This window comes from Lontra canadensis, unplaced genomic scaffold (genome assembly GCF_010015895.1).
Source record: "Lontra canadensis isolate GAN:19392208 unplaced genomic scaffold, GSC_riverotter_1.0 scaffold158, whole genome shotgun sequence".
In the NCBI taxonomy this organism is placed as follows: domain Eukaryota; kingdom Metazoa; phylum Chordata; class Mammalia; order Carnivora; family Mustelidae; genus Lontra; species Lontra canadensis.
Genome location: NW_022631152.1, coordinates 2,513,045 through 2,535,736, shown reverse-complemented (window position 1 = coordinate 2,535,736; position 22,692 = coordinate 2,513,045). Strand labels below are relative to the sequence as shown.

Below are 22,692 nucleotides of genomic sequence, written 5' to 3'. Positions count from 1 at the left end.
TTCAAAAGCGCTCAGAGTCTGTATCAGGTGCTGATGTTTCAGAGACCTGAACTGGGCATTTCCAGGGCATAAACCTAAAAAGTAATGCAGTGAGGTGATTCAGAGAATGAGAAGGAGACTGTTTCCACTAAGGCAGTCAAAGAAGAGTCACATGAAGGAAGAGAGGGAGAAGAACCGGCAAGAGCGGGGCAGTATCTGGACGGAAGATGCAGTCATTACCATCTGCAACACGGGTGCCAGGGACTGACTGGGGATCTGCTGAGACATCTTCAGAAAATAAATAATACGGTGCAACACAAGTGGCGTGCAGAAACGGGTAGGTTTTTTTCCCTCCAGTATGAAGAGTTAGACAGAAGTCACTCCCAGGAATAGCAAAGGACCTTCTTCAGGGACAATCACAAAGAGGGGTATTTATTTTTAAGGCAACAGGAATAAATTTCATTGTCCTTCCCAGAGGATTAGGTGGCCACCAAGTCTGAAAACCGGGCAAATCTTTAATAAATGGTTTATTGATAGTACATTATAAAGAATGACAAAACTGTATTATCTTTATTTCTAGACTTAATGGCCATCCCACAGAAAGCATCTTTGGAACAGAAAAAAAAGTTTTAAGAATTTGTTTTCCCATAATCATAAAGCTGTTCTACTCAGTTCTGGGCCCAGCTAGTGCAACATTCTCCTCAACCCATAGGCTCCATTCCCTTTACCAACTATTTATAATATGTTTGGGTCACTCACAGGAGAAAAACACTGTCAGCATCAGTATTTAGCAGCATTTCAAAATACATTTTTTTTGTCTTGATGAAAAAACTAAACTATTCTTTTAGTGCAGTCATTTCATGTGGCCTTATTACTTCTATACACAAGATACGATCCTTTAACATTTATGTAGGTAAGCATCTCCCATTTTTTTGAAGACTCCCAAAGACTCTGAGGATTTTATTTTTTCACAATAAAAGAAAAAAGGGCAGTGTCAACCCATGAGAGTCAGCCCAGCAGCGTTAAGGAGGCCCTCTGCAGAGCCCAGTTCCTGGTGCGGGAAGCGATCTGACAGCCTCCCCTCGCTCTCAGCTCTTAGAAACAGGTCTGAGAGGGATCAAAGCAGTAACTGTCTGTATTGCTTCATAGCCTTGGAAGAAAACAGAGGTTAAAAAAAATATACAGTCTAATAAAAAGAGTGGAAGCCAAATCCTTTCATTCCAGGGATGTCTGCAAAGGACAGATTCTATGGAGCATGGATTCAGAAAAGATATCACTCCTAACAGGAAAAATAAATCGTGGACAGTCACTCAAGGCCAGGGAAGCAACCACAAAAAGCAACTGGCTTCAAGCGCGCGGTCACCAGGAAGGACACATACCAGAAATCTCGGGACAAGGCGGCCTGGCGCTGTGGTTCAACAGCCTTCAGGAGACGGAGGGCACCAGAGGCCAACAGCGTCACGCACAAAAAGGCTACTACGGCAACAACGTGAGGGCCAGAGATCAGCTAGAGGTTGGGGTTAGACGCCGCCAGAAGCCCGGCCTGGGCTTGTTTTCTTGGGAAGGGCTTGAGATGTGCAGAGGCTTCGTACGCATGTGTTGGTGACCCTTCTCGAGAAGGCATAGAGCAGCCGCTTCAGGAACGCTTTCTACTCATTCGTTTTCATTTCAGTTCACCATTTAAACTAGAAAAGACGCTGTGAGCTATCCCCACTAGCTTCTACCTTGGACACGGCACCGATACTACACACACAACTGAATGGACGACATTTTCCTGGTTCTTCTGCCGGGCAGGCTCAGTATGCTTCTTTGGACTGAATAGGCGTGATCTTGTTCGAGAAAAGCGTGTAAACGTAGGGCCAGATTTTGTTAGTCTCCGTCCCGGAAAATTGGTGAAGTACTCCTCGGCTCCTGAAAAACAAAATCCAACACACGAAGGCCTTTTTGGCTTCCTCTAACATGACATGAGGGCAGGTGAAGATCCTGGGCATAAAGCCAGCACGACCTCGTGGCCTATCACCCACCACTAAGTGCCAACCTCTGCACTCGGTGTACCTAAGTAAAACCACAGCTTTTACGGTTCTGGCCTGCCTGCCGTGATGCCTCCTCTTCTTCTCCTGTTTAAAACATATCAAAGAGGGGCCCCTGGGCAGCTCAGTCGTTCAACATCTGCCCTCGGCTCAGGTCATGATGCCGGGGTCCTGGGCTCGAGCCCCGAATTGGGCTCCCTGCTCACTGAGGAGCCTGCTTCACCCTCTGCCTGCTGCTCCCCCTGCTTGTGCGTGCGCTCTCTCTCAAAAAAATAAAATCTTAAAAAATATATATATCAAAGAATAACATTATATGGACAACCCCAAATCTGCCTCAGGATACACTTTTCAAAAGACAAACCACTGACCAACTGGGGTACTGGAAAACCCTTATTACTTACAATAGAGCGCGAAACACAGGACGTATCATGATGACATGATCATAACTTCTGATCTAAAGGCTTGCTAAATTATTTGGGAGCTAAAAGGTAAAAAACTGATTCCACTAGTGGCTGCAGACAGCTGTCCTGAACGCAGTCTGCAAATGGGTTTTGTTCAGTATGCATGCTGTTAAGAATGTTATTTGTTGCCAAGATACAAACTGGGATTTCCACCCCCCCACCACTCATAGCCAGATTTCTGCTTCTCTTGAAAAACAGGGCTCACTGGCCACTCTGGGCCTGAGTGCCCCTGTGGGATAAGTGACTGGAGCGGCAGGGGCACTGTCACTGAACTGCCCAGATGAACACATCCCCCACTAGGTCTGACACTCACTTCCAACAGCTCCCTGGCCCCTGCAGCCATCTCACTTTGCCATCTGCAGCTTACAGTGTTTGCTTTTTTGGGTTAAATTCCCTCTAGCTGTATCTAGGCAAAAGGTCCCTTCTCATCCTCTATCCCACTGAGATATTTACAGGTGGCAGTGTCAAAATATAAACCCCTATTTCAGCCCCTTGAAAAAGAAAATGAAAATAATCCTAGACGTAATTTTACAACCTGACAGAGATGATTGGGTTTCAGTCCTTGTAGTACAGAATTTCAGCATAAAAGAACTGGGCTGTATCTCCCATGTGCAACTCCAGCATTTCCCCTGACACCCAGGGAGGAACTGGGCCATTAGGGTTCTGTCTAGGTTAAAGGCACACAACCCCGCCTCAGCCCTATGTCCTTCCCACTGAGCACCACGTGGTTCTGACTGAGCGTCTGCTGGGAAAACGGTGAAGCACACTCACTTGTATAATTCAATGACTGGCTTTGCCACATCCTTGTACTGTCTTAGCCTGGCCGCCACAGCTTCAGGTTTATCGTCCTCCTGCTGGACTAACGGTTCGCCTGTGATGTCATCAACCCCCTATAAATACCAGAGAAACCAGTTAATATGGCCAACACCTGAGGCATTCCAAAGATTAAAAACCTTCCTGTGCAAAATCCGTGTACTTACTTTGGACTCCCACTGCATGATGAATCAGGCCTGAGTGGCAACAGTTAACAGTGAAGTAATTGGAAAAGAGGTAACACTCTTCTTTTTTTTTTTTTTTTTAAGATTCTGTTTATTTATTTGACAGGCAGAGATCACAAGCAGGCAGAGAGGCAGGCAGAGAGAGAGAGAGAGAGAGAGGTGGAAGCAGGCTCCCTGCTGAGCAGAGAGCCTGATGCGGGGCTTGATCCCAGGACCCTGGGACCATGACCTGAACCGAAGGCAGAGGCTTTAACCCACTGAGCCACCCAGGTGCCCCGAGGTAACACTCTTAATAGTCATGTTAACCTTACTTCGTGAGAGCTGACATGGAATCTTTATTAAATTCTCAGATCTTTCCAAATACATTTCAGTGCCACTGAAAAATGATAGTTTCAGTTTACAGTTTGAAACTCCATGCTGCCTCCCTCAACCACAAACCACCTTTAGACAACGTCACTCTGGCCCTCTAAACATTTCTAAAACCGCCTTGCTTTCTAAAGTTTGAACTGTTAATATGGAAAATAAAATGTCTAGGACACCCAGGTGGCTCCATTGGTTAAGCATCCAACTCTTGATTTCGGCTCAGGTCATGGTCTTAGGGTCGTAAGATTGAGCCCCCCATAGGGCTCCATGTTCAGCATGATGTCTGCTTGAGATCTCTCTCTCCCTCTGCCCCTACTCCTGCTCATATGCTTTCTCTCTCTTTAAAGTAAAGAAAATCTTCAAAAAAAAAAAAAAAAAAAAGACAATGTCTCAAGAACCAACTGGTTTACTTAGGAGAACACTGATCTGGGAGATGGTATCTCAGTCTTGCCTCTGCTAACTTTCAAATTCTTTCCTGAGATTAATCTGACTCAGGTTATTTTCCTAGATTGCATAATGACTTACTTAGAAATAGATTAAAATGGGCATGGTGTCTCTACCTGTAACAATCAGGCAAAATTTTCTGAGAACTAAAAAACTACAATTTAGAAAACCTGATTTCTGATTTATTTTAAACCTCCCCAAGAAACATACCTACTTACAAGTAACAACATGGACATGTGAGTGTCTCCCATGTCCATGGCTATTACCCTCCAGGGAGACAGTCACAAGAAATAATCTGTCAAACGGAAGGCTAGAACAGAACCAAAAGGCTCAGGCAACTCAACTGGATAATCAGAAAGCAGCTATAAATCTGAAATGCACTAAAATTCCATTATAGGTCAGGGCCTTGGGTCCATAACCTGCACTGATGAGTTATTGGTGAGCCCTGTAATCATCACGTGTATTCCATGCTTGTTACCCTGACTCAAGAGGCAAGATGGGGGTGGGAGATGGCTGTACATCTCCTTTATTCTCTTCTCCTTTATTTAACTTAGAGCTGCAAAGCTCAGAAGAGTCATTTCCAGGACCGCAGAGCACCCATAAATACAACCACTGCTTCTACAAAGAACAGAATTGGTGCTAGGGTGACAGCATCTCTCCTTCTGGGAGAGCTTGGCCACAGTGGCTGGGAGAGGTGGCCCAGACTAGCATTTTCACCTGTCTTTGGATGGAGCACTCTAACTGTGGGTGTCTTTTAGGTATTCCAGTCTTTGGAAAGCAACTCAGTGTTAAAGGTTCTCTGACTTGACGAGAATCTCTGCTTCAGCAGGTCTAGGCAGGGCTAAAATGTGAAGCATTTCTTGTAGAACATCAAGGCATATCCAGAACCCTCTTCTCCTCTCCATCTATTTCTTCCCCTGTACTAGCTTCTTGAGAGGGAAAGGAGGAAGGGACCTAATAAATTCCAAAAGTATTCATTACCTTTTAAAAAGAAGACTTCAAATGGCAACTAGTGCTTTGCCCAAAGGAGCAAGACTCACTGAAATGTCACAAAACCATGGCACTCAGGAGCTGGGAAGGTGTCCTTACCCTCTTAAAGTTGGTTTTCTGTAGTAATTATTGACTCTATCTATATGCAGACCTACCTATCCCATACACATTAACCCAATAAGATGCAACTGTCACCCCTTCCATATCTGGAAGGCTACAAATAATTCTACCTAACACCCAGTAACGGGAGGTAAGAATCCCACTGAACTAATTCATGTCTTTACCAGAAAGAATAATTCTTTAAATGAGTGTGTTAATTTAAAAAGTTTCTTTAAACATATACCTTTACATATGTTTATTTCATGTAAACACGTGTTACTTTTGGACCTGTTTATTCCTCTCGTCCTCCCAGTCCCTTTAAACCCTCACTACCATCACTCCCATGACCCCATCCACTCTGACCCAAAGTCTTTATTCAGTCCCAACCCTCACCATTTATCCCTGCTCTTTCAAAACTAGAGAGTACATATACACACGCATACAGATAATGTGTAGAGGAGGGTCACTGTTTTACAAAAATGGAATCACAGTGCTATTTGCCTTTCATATTCAACAGGACCCAGAGGAAGTATTTCTACAGGTCAAACGGGATAGCACACAAAGTCATTCTTTTTACTGAGTATGTAATATTGCAAGATGTACATAATCTCTAGTTTATTTAGTCATCCCCTATAAATGAATATTCATTTGTTTTCAGATCTTTTCTCCAAAACCAACACTGAAATAAGCATCACTGTGTCCTTGACCTTACCTGCTGGTGCTTTCATTGCCATAACCTATACTCCCAGTGGTGGGTTGAGTCAAGTATGTATATTTTAAAATGTTCATGTATATTGCGAGGTTGTTTTTTAAAAACACTACTAATACTTTATATGCCTAATAAAGATGAGCATGCCATTTTTTCTAGGTCCCACCAGCAATAGGTGTTATAAATTTAATTTACATTCCTTGACCTAGTGAACGAGAAAGTTCAAACACTTTAGGCCATGCACATTTGCTTTTTCGAATAATCTATTCGTATCCTTCCTATGCTTTACAACTGAAATGTTTCACCTCTTTCTCGTCAGCCCGTAAAAATGCTTTGTATATTCTTACGTGTACATGGGGTGGATTGAAGTCCAGGTTATATACCCTTCCACTAGCGGGGTGGATCCAACGTCGGCTGAGACGATCTTTGAGCGTTTCAAATGGAATGTTCAAAGTTATCACTAGATCCAGCTCGCAGATTTTGTCCAGGGCTTCAGCCTGAACTAAGGTCCTAGGAAAACCTAAATGCCAGAAACAAGACATATCAGATGCAAGACATTTCCCAATTCCAAGGAGTCAATGGTGCATTTTCAGTTGACAGAATAATCGAATCTACACATACACCATCCAGAAACCAGCTTTTATCAGGAATGTATGTCGACCTCCAAAAATTTAAAAATAGAAGAAAATATGCTACTTTATAGCTCAGCTTTGACCTTTGGTATACGTAAAGATTAAGGAGTCATGTGACCCAAGTACAGAGTGCACTAAACTGAAAATCAGTAGACTAGTCCTCACTTTGCTCTTAACTACTCCCGTAACCTTAGGAAAGTTACATCACCTCCATTTCCTCTTCTGTTAAAGCAGCAAAGGAATAAAATTGTATTTGTGTTCTTTTATAGCTTTAACAGCTGATGAGTATATTATTCTCAGGCTACCCCTCAACTTATATTTTCATCCATTCCCTACATCTTACAAAACTCAACATGTGGTCTGCAATCTAGCGTAGTAACTGCAAAATGAGAAAATGCACTTAGGAATTTTATAGAAATTTCACAGTAATTTTAAGCCTAGTGAATCCAAAATTTATGCTTGAATATGTTTTTCTTTTAATTTTTCTAGTAATTTGCTCTTATTCTATTTGATGAAAGGATTGCTCTGCACCGGATTGGGGCGGGGGTGAAGAAACACAGCTTTCACCGCAGAGTTTGTTCTAGACTTCCCTTGGAGCTTATTTTCTAATTTCTCTAATAAGGGAAATTACCCAATAGTCCCCACAGTATCTAACACGTGATGTTGTTTATTACAGAAGGCATATAGATTAAGTTACATCTCTTCCCCAAAAGACACAAGAATGGTGAGAACGAAACCTAGGGCATGCTTCCACTCTATTGTCATGACAGGGAAAGAAAAGGCAAGTTTAAACAGAGGTGAGGGAAAGGTTACCTTGCAGGGCAAGATCTTAGTTCACTGGCTCTCCTGGGCCCAACCAAGGTACTCACACGTTCCCACTAGGCAAAAGGGTTACTCCAACATGACAGGTAACACCAGAAGAAACTTGTCGTGAGCACACTATGAAGGTGCACACACGAATTGTGTCTTTCCACAATGTCAGCTTTACTCAATCACAGAGCAAAGTTCAACCACAACCATAAGGCAGGTTCGGGATTCCAAACTCAAGGACAATTCACCATGTGATTAAACTTGGCTTCTTCCATAGCACACAAAGCAGGACAGAAGACAAGCTGCACAACAAGCAAGGTGAGAGAACCGTGTGGGAAGTTAAGGAACCCCACACAAAGTCGGTCTGTGGGGTGCAGTTGATAAGGCCTTGGCCTGGTCCGGGCTAGTCTCAGCACTTACTGCTTCTTATGTTCAAGCCGGGAAGGGTCTCAGTTCCCTTCGGAGATCCATCGGGCAGAGCCTTTTTTATTTTTTAAGATTTTTTTTTTTTTTTTTTAATTTACTTGACAGATCACAAGTAGGCAGAAGCAAGCAGAGAGCAGGGGGAAGCAGGCTCCCCGCCGAGCAGAGCGCCCGATGCAGGGCTCAATCCCAGGACCCCTAGACCATGACCTGAGCCGAAGGCAGAGGATTTAACCCACTGAGCCACCCAGGTGCCCCAGTAGTTGCCTTTTTTAAGTGGTCAGACATAGAGGGGTCATGCCTGAAGAGTTAATAGCTCGCTGCCCAAATCCTTCCCTTTTAAAAGAGATTTTATGGGCTTGGGGTCTCTGCAGACCTTCTCCAGTTCTACTCATTATCAGTTCTGGGTGTCAGCTGACATTGGTCCCGGCAGTATCTCCAAGCTGTGGTACCTTAACTGCTTGCTTGGGTCATTGCTTGACATAGGTTGCCTGACATGAGAGACTCCATTTTGCTCCCTCCAAAACTGCTTTCACATTCTTCTATGCTGACTTCTTGTGACCCATCACGCATTTGATGTGGTTTTGGAATACAGGTGGGGTGAGGTCCACAACGGACAACCAAGAATGAATTCTTGAGACGTCTTTGGTGCAGAATGGTGGCTTATTAAAGCACAGGGACAGGACCCGTGGACAGAAAGAGGTGCTGCATCAGAACCTTGAGGAGTGGTGATTATATACTCAGGGATTGGGGGAAGTAAGGAAAACGGGAGGTTTCAAAAGAACTTTCATATACTAAAAAGAGAACCAACCTATATGACACCTGCAAGATAGCCTTGCCATTGTCAAGTTAAGGTTGTTTCCCCCTCTAGCAAGGTATTAACATTAAGACAGTTGGGAGATTCCTGGAAGAATGCCACACTTGTCCCAAGGGGTGGGGGGCGTCGTTCAGGGGGTCAGTGGGCTTTGCCTTCGTCTAGCCTTCATCACATTGGGACTGGCTTCAACAGAGAAAGAGGCATTTCCAATCTCGCAGCCCAGATGCTACCTCTTGTGCCAAGTCACCCACCTGTACTGTCTCCTTCCTCCCATAGTGACTCTCTGGCTAAGCATCCTCTTCACAAAAAAGGCACCCACACCACACATTGGGAAATCACGTGGGAAGCATATTCATGGTGGTTTTCTCTGCAGTGGGAAGATGGCTGATTCCTTTCTACTCTTCTAATTATTAACTAAGCATATAGTACATTCAGAATGGAAAGAAAAATACCTTAAGTAAAGAACTGCTGACTAGCTATTTTCCAAATCTCAACATAACTTGTCAGGTCAAGTTATGACTACCTGACATTTAGGGAAGTGAAAGGTCAAACTTTACCTCAGATTAAGTACACTACACACACTTAGCCTCAGCACCGGAAGACAGCAATGCCTGGCAGGCAGTGGGCAAACATTTATGTGTAATATTAGGGTAGCTGTCTTCTAGTCTTCCATTCGGTGGCCATATTTATTTGACAGTTGCCTTATTTTAAACTCTGAATTTAATTCTGTGAAATATAGGTCTCTGTCAAGCCCTGTAAACACAGTATGTCAATTTTTTCTACTATGGAATGGCTTGACTGCATGTACATTAATTTATTAAGCAACTATTAAGTTCAAAAACAATTACAGAATCAGGGCTTCACAGCACCTAGGTGTATCCTGGAGCTTCAAATACATGATAGCTACCAGGTAGATAACAAAGTCATACTACCTGCGTCGCCAAGGAGCATTTGGCCCCAGGTGGGCCCTCAGGACTCAATTCAATCTATGGCAACTTAGGCTGGGTGATGGGCAAGGAGTTTCAGAAGAGTCCAGATAAAACCATGCCTGCCTCCTTTATTTTTTCCACCAAATTCCTTACTGAATACTGGACACCCTCAACCAGGTCCTTTTCTCCACCTCCCTCCCAACAGCTCACTGCAGGTCAGACTGGAGATGCTGTAGAGAAGTTTGGTGGCAAGTCGGGACCTCTGCTAAGTCTATTAGTCAATGGTAGCCCAACTTCCCTTACACTGTGTACCAGTCTGCTTTAGAAGACGAGCTTCCTGAAATGGGATTTAAGACACACGTTACTCCCTCTGTCATCCTCAGATACTGTGCCTCGCACATTCTACATAGAATCCCAACAAAGAGAGCAGTGAGCCTTCTACAGAAGGAACTCTCACTGCCTGCCATGTCCTGCCTTTTCCCTGTATAACCAACTCCTCCTGAAGGCTTCAAATTAACAACTTGAGTTAGATACTGTGGCCAAAACCACCCCAAGATCAATCTCTATGTTCTTCCCCCAAATCCCTTTTTAAAGAAAAACTATGTTCAAAAGCAGTGGCTTCCAAAGTAACTCTCAATGAGTACAGAAAAAAGAGAACCTATGTTGCATTGTTTTGTTCATTCTTTTTAGCTTCCATTTTGGATGGTACATTTTATAAGGTATATATTAATAAAATCGTATGTGCATATAATTCACACAAATTCCTGTTTTGAAGATGCAGTCAACACTGATAAGTGTGCAAAAGAATTTAAGGGTTCACTCCTCTAAAGACCCAAGTTCCTGGCCTCAGGCCCTGGACTTGGGTTCTAGGGCCACTATCCTGACAAGAAAACACTGTTCTTTATCCTTTGGATAGAGGCTGAAAGGTGAATAAAGCACTAGGAAAGAACAAGAAGCTCTGAACAAGAATATGACAGTTCCTCCAACAAATAAAAGCTCAAATCCTTATGGCTAAAGTTTCCAGGTCTTTCCTGGACTTTCCTAGTCCAGTCGGCCCAACAGCCCCGCAATTGTTTCTGAACTCTGGCGCCCTCTGGAGGAATGGGTGGAAAATGCAACTGTGTATGAAAAGCTGAACTCAGAAGAACCTATTTCAAAAATGTCAGGTGGTGTCTACCTTAGGGCTCACATTCAGACCTGCTAACGACCAGAGAATCATTAATTCTGGTGGCTTAGAGGTCTTCTGTTAAGACAGTGGCTCTCATCATATCCTCCCATCCTCAAAACAGGTTTAAAGTTGAAAGACCAAGAAAAACACAGAAGCCTACAATGAAAGCAAAAATGGAAGAGTTATGGTTTAAGATGTTAATGTTGTTGGAATGCAACCATTTTAATGGTTTAGAAGTACTAACAAGAGAAATAAGTCATTCCTCAACTTCAAGGTTCTCCATCTGATGGCACTCATCAACATTATCAGGGGAGACTTGGGGTGGGAGGGGGAGAGCTCATTACTGCCCAGGTTTTGTACCATTCTTCCTATAAGGGAACATCTAGGAGCAGGAATTAGGTATTTTTCTGAAAGTTATCCAGGTGACTCTGGCCAAACTTCCCAATGACAGCAACACCGCAAGTGCAGTATTAACTACGTGTACATATCCCATTTGGGGGAAGGTTTAACAGCACTTCTAAGCAGGTCCAAACCACTTTGACAAGAGTCTTCTTGACCTCGGTTTCATGGCAAGAGAACTGGGAAGGAAATTCCCAAAGGCTAACCCTCCTAGACTCAGTAAGTGCCCACCTATCTCAAGCCACCTGTTCATGCCATTCCCAGCCTAGATCTTACCTCTACAGAGAGTGGTTTCACAGGCAAGAAAGTACAGGAAAACAGTGAGAACAGCAGCCTAGTCAAAGATCCGGGTGCCAGCTGCATTTTCAGAAGTGAGGAGAAGCCACGGTGTAAGCCAGGAAACTCAGGGCTCAGTGGAACATGTTAGTTATGGGCACAAGCTCTGGAACCAGACATCAATCCCAGCTCTGCCCAGCCTTGACAGCAAGAACTTCCACTAGACTTTGTAATCTCTCTCTGGTCCTTAGTTTTCTCACAGAACAGGTGGCTTCAACAACAGAAATTTGTTTTCTCATAGTCCCGGAGGCCAGAAGTCTGAGACTGAGGTGTCAGGACAGGTGGTCTCTTCTGAGGCCTCTCTCCTTGGCTTGCAGATGGCTGCCTTCTCCCTGTGTCTTCCACAGGGCTCTTCCTCTGTGGGTGTCTGTATCCAAATCCTCTTCTTATAAGGACACTACAGTACTCATATTACATTGGGGCCCACCCTCAAGACCTTATTTAACTTAATCACCTCTTTAGTGACCTTACCTCCAAAAAAGAGCTGAATTATGAGATACTAAGAGTTAGGACTGGAAGAGATGAACTTAGTGGGGGACACAACTCAGCCCGTAACAAAAGGTAATGCCTACTGCATGGGACTCTTTTGAGGATTAAAAGAGGCAATCTTTGTAAAATGTTTGAGATGTAAAGTGTTAGGCACATAGTGAGCACTCAATAAACGGCAGCTGTGGCTCTTGGTAGAGCACTCCTGGGAGCCCAGCTGGTTCCCCATGTCACAAGACAGCACTGCTGCCCTGTGCTTGTGCACAAGCACGACTTGCCTCTATTTAATTCCTTTTCTGAGATGCGCTGGTTTAGGGAGTCCCCGGTGCTCTGGGCTCTCTGCCATACAAGGACACCTTAGCCCTTCCAGTGATCAGCCACACAGTCCGCACATTCTGGTCCCCACCCCACTCAAAAGGAAGCTCGACCCAGGCCAGCTTCTGCCACAAGCTTCCCACTCTTCTGACTGCCCCCGTCGTCACCTACTCCTGTATAACAGAAGCACCGGAAGCCGACTTTCCTGATCCAGTTCAATACCTTATCATGGTAAGCTTTCATCGGAGTTCGAGTTAAACAGACTGGCCAATCTGTCACAAAGGCTCAGCCTTAAGCAGCTGACAGTCCAAGTGTATCCTGAGGCAGTGGCCAGAGGAAAGTTCTTAGCAACTAATCCACACGCAGGCTATATTAATTGCTACACAGAATCCAAGTTAAGAAAGGGGACAGCCGTGTGCTGTCTTTCCCACCAAGTGAGCGCCTCCTTTTGGGAAACATTCCCAGACAAGGCCACCCTGCTTGGGAAGAACATGGACTCATGGCTTCTTAGTCCACGTCCCAACAGCAACTCCACAAACACAGCTGTGTGTTGTAGTCTCCTGTTTACAGGCATTTACAGACATTTCTTCACACCAAGCCTGTGAGGCATGCGCAGCAGGAACACACACCACCCATGGTGTAACTGACCAGGGAGCTGGCACACCGGGGGCGGGGTGGGGGCGGGGGGTGGGGGGGGTGGGGACAGCGGCAGAACACGACTTAGGTCTCTGGTCTTGCCAGTGCCCACTCTACAACACTCCTCCTCCATGAGTATAAAAAAGGATTACTACAAGGATCCTAAATGTCACCCTACATACCTTACCTCAACCAAAAGATCAGAACATCCTGATAGCACCCTCACCACCCAGCTCCTATCTGCCCAGCACCCCTGAACGTGCTGGAACAACTTTATTCCCAAGAAGAGCCCAAACTGTGCAGGGACCTAGAAGGCCTACTCTTTTTTTTTTTTTTTTTTTAAGAATTTTATTTATTTATTTGACAGAGAGAGAAATCACAAGTAGGCAGAGAGGCAGGCAGAGAGAGAGAGAGAGGAGGAAGCAGGATCCCTGTAGAGCAGAGAGCCCAACGAGGGGCTTGATCCCAGGACCCCGGGATCATGACCAGAGCTGAAGGCAGAGGCTTTAACTCACTGAGCCACCCAGGTGCCCCTAGAAGGCCTACTCTTGGTCCTGTCACCTCTCACCTCACGTCCCCTTCCATCACTCTGTGCCAGCCACACTGACATCCTTGCTGTTCTTGAACCTGCAGGTCCATTCCCACCTTAAACGCTCAGTTTATGGACCCTTGGCGTGACCCACCCCTGCTTCGGGTATCTACGTACACCCTCGGCTCCCACAAGTCTTGGCTGACGACGCGTCTCGTCAGTGAACCATCCTGTTGAACTGCACCCCACCACACCCAGGGCACCCCTAGTCCCCTCCCCTCAGTTTCTTTTTTTCTCTTTATAGATTTCAACATCATTTGCTGTATATGATATATTTTGCAAGTGTTTCTAGTTCCACCAGAACATTAGCTAAATGAGGGAAGAACTTTTATAGTTGTTTACCACTATATCCTTCGTGCCTTGAATAGTGCCTGGCACACAGTGATGCTGAGTAAGTGTTTGTTGAATGAGTAAATAACTACTGTCTGAAAAGTCACAAGAATTCCAGCACATGGGTATCATTCCCATTTTGAAGTTATAAAAACTGAGGCTCAGAAAGGTTCAATGACTTGCGCAAAACCACACACAGAAGAACCGAGGAACCTAGATTAGAACCAAGGGCTGACTCCCAGAATCCCACACCATGTACCACTCAATGCTGTCTTCCCTCCACACAGAAAACCACAGCCTAAGTGAAATGCCTGCCTGTGGTGACTGCAGTGGTCTGTATACGAGGCAGCTTGAGAAATCAAAACGCTGCACAGCCCCGTGCCCCAGGCACAACCACACTGGATTCTCTCCACACACACACAAAACAAATATGCAGCACCTGGCTTCTTTCTTCTAATGTATCTTGGAGGGTTTTTCCTACACCATATATATACCGCTCTTTCACTCTCCCCGAGAACGGCAGCCATGTACCATCATTTAACCCACCGCCAACTGATGGGCATCTAGGTTGCACTGACTTGAAGCACACCAGGGAAAATGCTTAGCAGAGAGGACCAGAGACTCCAAAGATAAACTGGCTGGGTTTTCCCCGCAGTTACGCCACCTACTGACACTGTGACCCTGGTTACCCACCTCTCAGTACCTTAAAATGAGCACAGTCATGTCCAATTCAGAAAGTTGTGAGGAATAAGCGAATTAGTATATATAAATCCCAGCACAGTGGCTGGCATGCGGTATAAAGCTGGGGGGAGGAGTGGCAAATGGGGCCAAAAGCCAACACTGGGGGAAAATGAGACGATGCGGGACCGGAGGTTAAGAGGACAGCCAGTTTAGTAACAAGAAAGACACGAAGGATAAAGAGAAAGGACCAGTGGGGAGACAGACTAGTAGCACCACCATGACCCAACATGCTGCACTCACATGGAAGAGTAAGTCTCCTCCTCCTCTCCAAGAGGAGACCCAAGTTTTCTTTAAGGCAGAAGGTAGAGAGAGTATCTGCAAGGAGTCAGAGGAAGTGTAGGGGGATGGTGGAGAAGGCTGTAAGGAAAGAGGAGTCCAGAGGGTATGGTGGAAAAGTGAAGAACGAGGGGGAAGGAAGAGGGGAATCAGTCACAGAGAAAGAAAAGAGGATAAAGAAGAAAAAAGGATGCCGAGGGATGACGTACCTTTCCCTTAATAACCAAGGATCACAGACATAAAAGGCACAGTTAGAAGTGACAAGCTTCAGACGGTGTCATTTCCAGAGCAGGTGTGGTGTCCTAGTCTCCGAAGGTATCACAAAGGCCTCACACAAAGGCCCTGGCAATGGGCTGGGGCTCTCACTGAAGTCTGGGGTGCAGAGTCCCAGGCCTGGGACTCCACCACCCTGGCCAGACCTAAGGCAAAGGCTCCGGGAAGACAGGAGCAGCAGTGATCTGTCTATAAGACTCTCCAGACAGAAGTATGCTTCCGCGCACAGATCCGAATGTAAGGCTTCCGGGCATATAGTATGAAATTGTGTCCTCAACGGCAGCATCCTTTGAAGTGATTTACATCAGGGTCTCAAGGTAGGCTGAGAAAATTTAAGTAATTCAGATGTAATTCTCACATTCATCAGCCACCAAGAACAGACTGTCAGAAAAGGTGTGGTCTGACCAGCACATTTTAAACCATTTTCAGTAGAGTGTCTTCACCCAGCCATACATATTTTTTTAAATGAATATACTGTCAGAGGAGCACAATATGAAGACGAGTGGAAAATGATTATCAACCAAGAATGTCCCTGTATTAGGGTATGAGATGTTCATTTTGACTCTGGTGAGGGAAAATGTGGGTATTTTCCTCTTTAATACATTTAGTTAACATCTGGTTAACACTGATCCGCCTCTTCTAAAGATCTACTCAGGGTATGAGATTCAATTCCTTGGTACCTCAAATTGCCAGGATACTGGGATTTGAAAAGAAACAAATAATTAGAAGATAGGGAACTTAAAGCATGATCCATGGAAATATTTTGATAGAAAATCTGTTTTTTGTTTTGTTTCTTGAGAGAGAGAGAGAGAGAGAAAGCGTGTGCGCATGTCCTGGGCTGGGGGGCGGGGGCAGATGGAGACAGAGAGGGGCTCCATCTCACAACCCTGAGATCATGCATGACCTGAGCTGAAATCAAGAGTCAGATGCTTATCCAACTGAGCTTACCCAGGTGCTCCAAAAATCTTCATCTAAATAAGAATAGACATTCTCAACATGAAAGTACTTAGATGACATACATTAAGTACATTCTAAGTGATTTAGACTAGAAAAGCTATGGTTACATTGGTGGACCCAAGGCAATCTGCCATTCTAGCTGTGGGTGTGTATTCATCTTTAAACACACTTGGCTTATAGCCCCTATTAAAAACTTCGAGCTCCCAGGGTGGCTGGGTGGCTCAGCTATTAAGCCTTTGCCTTTGGCTCAGGTCATGATCCCAGGGTCCTGGGATCCAGCCCTGTGTCGGGCTCCCTGCTTTGCAGGAAGCCTGCTTCTCCCTCTCCCACTAACCCCTGCTTGTGTTCCCTCCCTCGCTGTGTCTCTCTCTGTTAAATAAATAAAATCTTAAAAAAAATTTTTTTTCAATCTTCCTGAGGGCTCTGGCTGTGCTTATTCCCGATGTGCCCCGGGACACAGTCAGATTCCATGCGGATATGGTGTTCCTGGTGGGCAGGGGTTATTGACCAAGTGGACTAGATGCACACCCAAATTCTGTCAACAGGTGGCAGCATGAATAATTCTTCAATTTAGAGAGAGCTGCAATAAATTTTTGGTATGCTTTTATTTTTACTAAAAGTAATTCTCAAAGACATGTTTTCTAAATGACTAAAGCAGAATTCCAGCTTCCTTAGATAACCCAATCCAAGTGAACAGATTCCATTAATTGTTGAGGAAACCAGAAAATCCAATCAGTAAAGAAAAAATAAAGAACCCACTTAAGCACAGAGTTTGTGTTCCTCCCTTTAACTACACATGACGCTGCTTATCACAGGTTTCTCTCCAGGAGTATAGAAAACCTACTTCGTGCTTCCAGACCAAGCTACCCCCCCCACACACCCTTGTCTCTTAATCCGGCCTAGAAAGGTTGCTATTTCCTGCTGAATCAAATAGCCAATCCATGTTGAAAGTTGAAATTTTATATAGTTAAATTTCTCCCCAAATTCATTGTGTTATATATCACTACTTAGGGTGCCTAGAGGTTATTTTTTAGACACTCCCCCCACCAAAAAGATTCACCATATGCAGGAAGATGTCGTTAAATCCCTGACATGGTATGTTCCCAGCAGTGCTGGCCACTGGGCCTTGGCACCTACTCCTCTGAGCCATGCCAAGAACCTAAGGGAGGGCAGCTGAAGCAGGAGGTGCCACAGCAACAAGGAAGAGGGAACTAGGACACTTCTGTTTTTCTAATTTGGAGTGCCTTTCCTCCAGAGGAAGGGCACAGAGCCAGAGTCCACCACCACATTTCCAGGCAGAAAAGCAAGCCCTCTCTGCGTGATGAAAATAAAAGGGCAGTTTTGAAGGGCAACTTCCAAATTCCGCCTGGGATTGGCAGCTTGTGAAAAGGCCACACAACACCAGGCCCCCTTCCTACGTCTATTAGGACCTGGGGCCAACAAGGTTGCTTCTGACCATCCATCTCTTCCTAGCTGGTGGGAAAGCAAGAACCAAGTTACAAATATGCAAGCCATTGTCCAATACAATTAATCACTGAATGATTAAAGCTGAAAGCAGGCAGTTATTCTTCCACAGTCTTCCCTAACCCAGAGGCGTTCAAACCATTCATACCACCGGCTAGAAGCCTCAGTAGCAACTTAATCACCATCAAAACCCGTTTTATGAGGGCCTTTTCTGGCTTACATCTTATAATTACCTTATCTTTTGGCACAATATTTATTTGTATGTGTATCCAAGACCTCCATATTCCACTTCATCCGGTTTTTATTAACAGATGGTAAAAAGAGTAAGAGACAGCTGGGCTCCAGATGCTGGCAAACAGAAATGAAGCTACATTGTATAACTGGGTGAGTTCCACAGTTCCCGCTAAACTGAAAGCTTGGGACCCACTTCCTCCTCACTGCAATCTTCCAGGAACACCTGGAACTCTTCTATTACGTATCCTAGAGTTTATCCTAGATCGGCAATAAGCAGGTCCTGCTCTCAAGGAGCAGTCAATGATTTAAAAACTTAGATATGCTATCATCACTACTGAGGGATCCACTGATAGAAGATAGATACTACAGAAAATTTGTTTTTAATCTATAAATTGGGATCTTCAAAGAGGCTTAGGGAAATAGAAGATGAATTCCTATTAGGTAGGGATTCTTGGAGAAATCTCCAAGTGGTTTTGAGATTCTTTGGCATCCGCGTAATGATTTTTCCTGTTTAAGGGTATAGACGAAACTTGTGGCTTATCATCTCTGTTCTTAAATTATACTAGAACCATGGAACCTTTTCCCAGTAAAGGAAGATGCCTACTACATTGAGGAATGAGCAGTTCACTGTAAATCCTTTACTGAAAGGCCCTTCCTGTTTACTTGTTCTTTGAACCTAAGTCTCCATATAAATAAATTAGGGGAAAATGGGTCCCACTGTTATCTCAATTGAGACGAAAGGAATTTGCAAATGACTCCATCAGAGGCCCATGTTTTTATCCCAAATAAAAGAAGAGAAGCCCAGTATCCCTGACATGGCCCAGCTACGGGCTGCAGGTGAGATACCTCTATCATCAGACATGTATTTATAAGCTTTTTCTACATGTCAAACACACGTGTAGGTATAGGAAGGTACAAAATATCAAATATGCAGGTAAATCCATAAGTCACATTTTAAGGTAGGAAGAACAAATGAAACAGGCAGTGAGGACGGTACAGCTAGGACCCAGAGAGGAGAGGATATGGGTGCAGAGATCTGAATGAAGCAATCCCCAGGACAGTGTAGAGGTACAGCATGGCACGTAAAGGGAACAGTAAGTGCAAAGGTCCTGCATCATCAGCACACAGCGTATAAAAAAGTAAAGAGATTCTCAAGTGGCTATGGGAGAGATACACAGTTCTGCTCTCCCCTTCCCTCGAGAAATGAAAAGAGGTCTGAACATATAGGAACAAAAGGAAACATCGAAGTGTGAAAATTTTAAATGAAATATGATAAAGACAAGGACTATTCAATATAACATCCAATTGAACTGGCATCCTTGAAATAGAAAAACTGAACAAAAGGATGAAAAAGATGTCATACAGGAGCAGCTCCTTCAAAGGCAAGAGCTAGAGATCAAAAGGACACACTACCTACAGGAGGGAGGACAGAAGACAACAGGGAGGCAGTCTATTTACTCCAAGTATGAAGAAACAATTTCTCAGAAGTCTATACAGAAAAAAAAATCATCTTCAGAAAAGTCAGACAGGCCTTAGGGCTTTCCAGAGCAATAAACCAGGCCTGAAGAAGATGGAACAATGGCTACAAAGTTCCAAAGGGCACAAGGACCAGGGGGGGGGGGGGGGGGCAGCTGAACTGCAGACCGATGAGCAGACATTTTCAAACATGAGAACTCAGGAAACATCACACCTCATGAGCCCTCTGCTAGGAGGGAAGAAAACATCCAATAAAACCCAGCCAAGGGGCGAATGGGTGGCTCAGTGGGTTAAAGCCTCTGCCTTTGGCTCAGGTCATGATCTCAGGGTACTGGTATCGAGCCCTACATCGGGCTCTCTGCTCAGCGAGGAGCCTGCTTCCCCCCGTCTCTCTCTGCCTACTTGTATCTCTCTCTCTGTCAAATATATAAATAAAATCTTAAAAAAAAATCTTTAAAAAAAACCCCCAAAAAACAAAAAACCCAGCCAAGGTAATGATGAAGGGAAAAGCCGTGGTTAAAAGTAGTGCAGCTTTATTCAGATGTAATTCACATGCAGAACAATTCACTCATTTAAAGTGTATAATTTGATGGTTTCTCGTCTATTCAGAGATATAACCAAAAGATTAATCAAAATAAAAGGAACAGAGACATGGCAATGGGTAAAAAAAATCAGAGCCCAGAATCCATTTACATCTTTTAGATGTAGGACAAACAAACAAACAAACTAGGAAATTTAAGGTACAGCAGAAAATTTGTAATAAATTTTTGCAACAAAAACCAATGAAAATGGAGACAGAGGGAGGGGAGAAAAGGTGGGAGGAAGTATACATATATTAATCCTCTTACTGTTCACTGCAGAAAGACAGTATCTCTCTGTCTCAATCTGAAATGTGAAATAAAAAACAAGTATGTCGATCTCTTAATGGCTTTCCTAATCTTCAAGAGTTCCTGCAAGAATTAACATCCCTGGTGATGAAGAAAGCTTTATCTGACATTCAGTAAGAATTCCTTAAGGTTCACTTTAGCTTTGCTACTATTAAAATTTTGAGTAAAGTTAAATACTTTTAATAAAAGTACACAAAGTATGGTGCCATCCTTACACACTTTTGGGTGCGTATGTGCAGCATCTAGAATGATGGTTTTCAACTGTTAACCCTGATTCATTCTGGCTAGTGGGGTTTCAGGTGACCAGTTGCTTTTCCTCACATTTTCCCGTATGGCTTGAATGTTTTACAGTAATCTCATGTATTACTTTTATAAGGACAGTGTAAAAAAGATAAAATTCCCTGCACTTTGTCACATCTAACTCTTCTCCTTACCCTAATTAATTTTTTCATCTTTCCAAAATCTGTGTTTCTCTTACTAGTGATGGGATAATTAACAGAGTTTTAGATTATTGTTTTATATTATTAGGTAAAGTTGAATGGAAGCTGGGGAATTTTGTTTAGCTATAGTTTCCTCAGGTGTACTTAGTGAGGGATGAACAGGAGGATCTTTATTTACTAAAATGACCCTTTTAAATTTCTCAGCCGTTTATTAATGAAAATCTAAGTTCTGACATCTATGCCCTTGTCCGTATGTGTTTGTATGTATACACAACATCGGTAATAACCCATCTGACCACCGATTATGTTTCAGGATTCCACTAAGAGTTCTGCATTTGTCAGCCAATCCTCGCAAACCTATGCCATATGCACTATTTTACAGATGAGGAGAAAGAATCCAAAAAAGGTTCAGTTTGCTTGCTCAAGACTACACAGTTAATAAACTACATAACGATGTTCAAGTAAGAGTTACAAGTCCATGCTTTTCCCACCACATTACTGCTTTCTCAGTATGCTGCTTTGTGTGTACTAAACGCCCGGTAACTGCTTCATACTTAAACTAGCAAAGGATGCCTCAGATGCTATGGGTGAATATTCATAATTCATCCAATTCCCGAGATACTGGTTTCATTAATTAGGGAAGCAAGCTCCCCCACCATCTAAAATTCAGAGATAGTTTCATCCCTGTGCCTTACTTTATAGACTTCTCCCATCCAGGCCTGACCCTGCTTAGCTTCCGAGATCAGACAAGATCAGGCACATTCAGGGTGGTAGGGCCATAGACTAGACTTCTAATTCAGTGGCAAGAGCAAATGGGTTAAGCGTATCTCCAAGGGTATGAGACATGCCCAAATAGAGAGAAATCCTAGTTTAATAACTAAAGTAGGTCTAAATTTACGATGTTAAAAATCTACTTAATTTATGGGTGCCTGGGTGGCTCAGTCAGTAGTGCACTGCCTCTTTTTTTTTTTTTTAATTTTATTTATTTATTTGACAGAGATCACAAGTAAGCGCACTGCCTCTTGATCTCAAGGTCATGAGTTCAAGCCCCACGTTGGATGGAGAGCCCACTTAAAAACAAAGCAAAACAAACAAAAAACAAACAAAAGTCTAGTTAATTTTAAATTGTTGGTTAGAAAGTTAAAAAATAAGTTATTCCCTCCAACTCGAAGTTTTACATTTTAAACTTCCTTCTAACTCATATCTAATATTAACTTTGATGTTTATTCAATGCCCTCCTTTTGAATTTCGCGAAGTGTTTAACTTTTGCCCTCAGCCACTTTTCTGACTTTGTACGTGCTCACATTTTCAAGCTCTAGGGCTGTCCAATTATCTGCTGTTGTTTAAAACCTCTACACCTTTTGCGTACAATGCTCCCTCCATCTAGAAGGTGCGTTTATTCTCACTTTCAAAATTTAGTTCTTGGTATCGCCTTCTCCAGGAAGCCTTCCTAAGAGCTGCCTGACAGAGTCCGTTCCTTCCTCCTCAGGGCTACCTCTTACCTTTGACCCCCTCCACGGGGGCTCCCAGGGTCCTAGACTGCAAGTGTTTATGGAGCATTTGCTCCTCCTGGAGTAAGCTCAGAAAGCATGCTATACCCGCCTTAGACAGACCAACGCCAAGCTCACTGGGACACACAAAAAATGTACGCTCCATCTGTGTTTTGATCTCTGAACCAAGTATTTCTAGAGTATGTTCAAATATCTCTGTATACACATGTTTTCCATACGGCCCCTGTTAAAATCTAGTCAGTCTCCAAAATCACAGAGGGAATAAACACAGCCAGGGTTGACTACTGCATTAAAATTGTTTCTCATCCCAAAGCAGCTGTGGGATCAATCAGAAGAAAGCCACCAGAAACGGACATGGGTCGGACAAGGTCTCAGGAAAGAATCCAACCAAATGAACAAGAGGAGAGACCCAGGCTTTGCCATGTTCTTCAGTCAGATCCTTTGAATGTAGGGAAGTCATAGGATAAAAACAAAGTTCTTAAAGTCTGGA

The 22,692-nt window shown here is 43.8% G+C and overlaps 1 protein-coding gene across 8 annotated transcripts in view; it reads right to left on the bottom strand.

Annotated features, from left to right (window-relative positions):
* Positions 1-490: 490 nt before the first annotated feature.
* AK4 (adenylate kinase 4) overlaps positions 491-22,692 on the bottom strand; it is a 66,007-nt gene continuing 43,805 nt past the window's right edge. For all 8 annotated transcript variants that reach the window (XM_032844851.1, XM_032844854.1, XM_032844858.1 and 5 more), the window contains 3 exons: positions 6,421-6,593; positions 3,242-3,360; positions 491-1,890 (listed from right to left, as the gene is read on the bottom strand). In XM_032844851.1, coding sequence (XP_032700742.1) covers positions 1,776-1,890; positions 3,242-3,360; positions 6,421-6,593 — 407 coding nt within the window. In that variant the 3' untranslated portion in view covers positions 491-1,775. The remainder of the gene's footprint in view (positions 1,891-3,241; positions 3,361-6,420; positions 6,594-22,692) is intronic.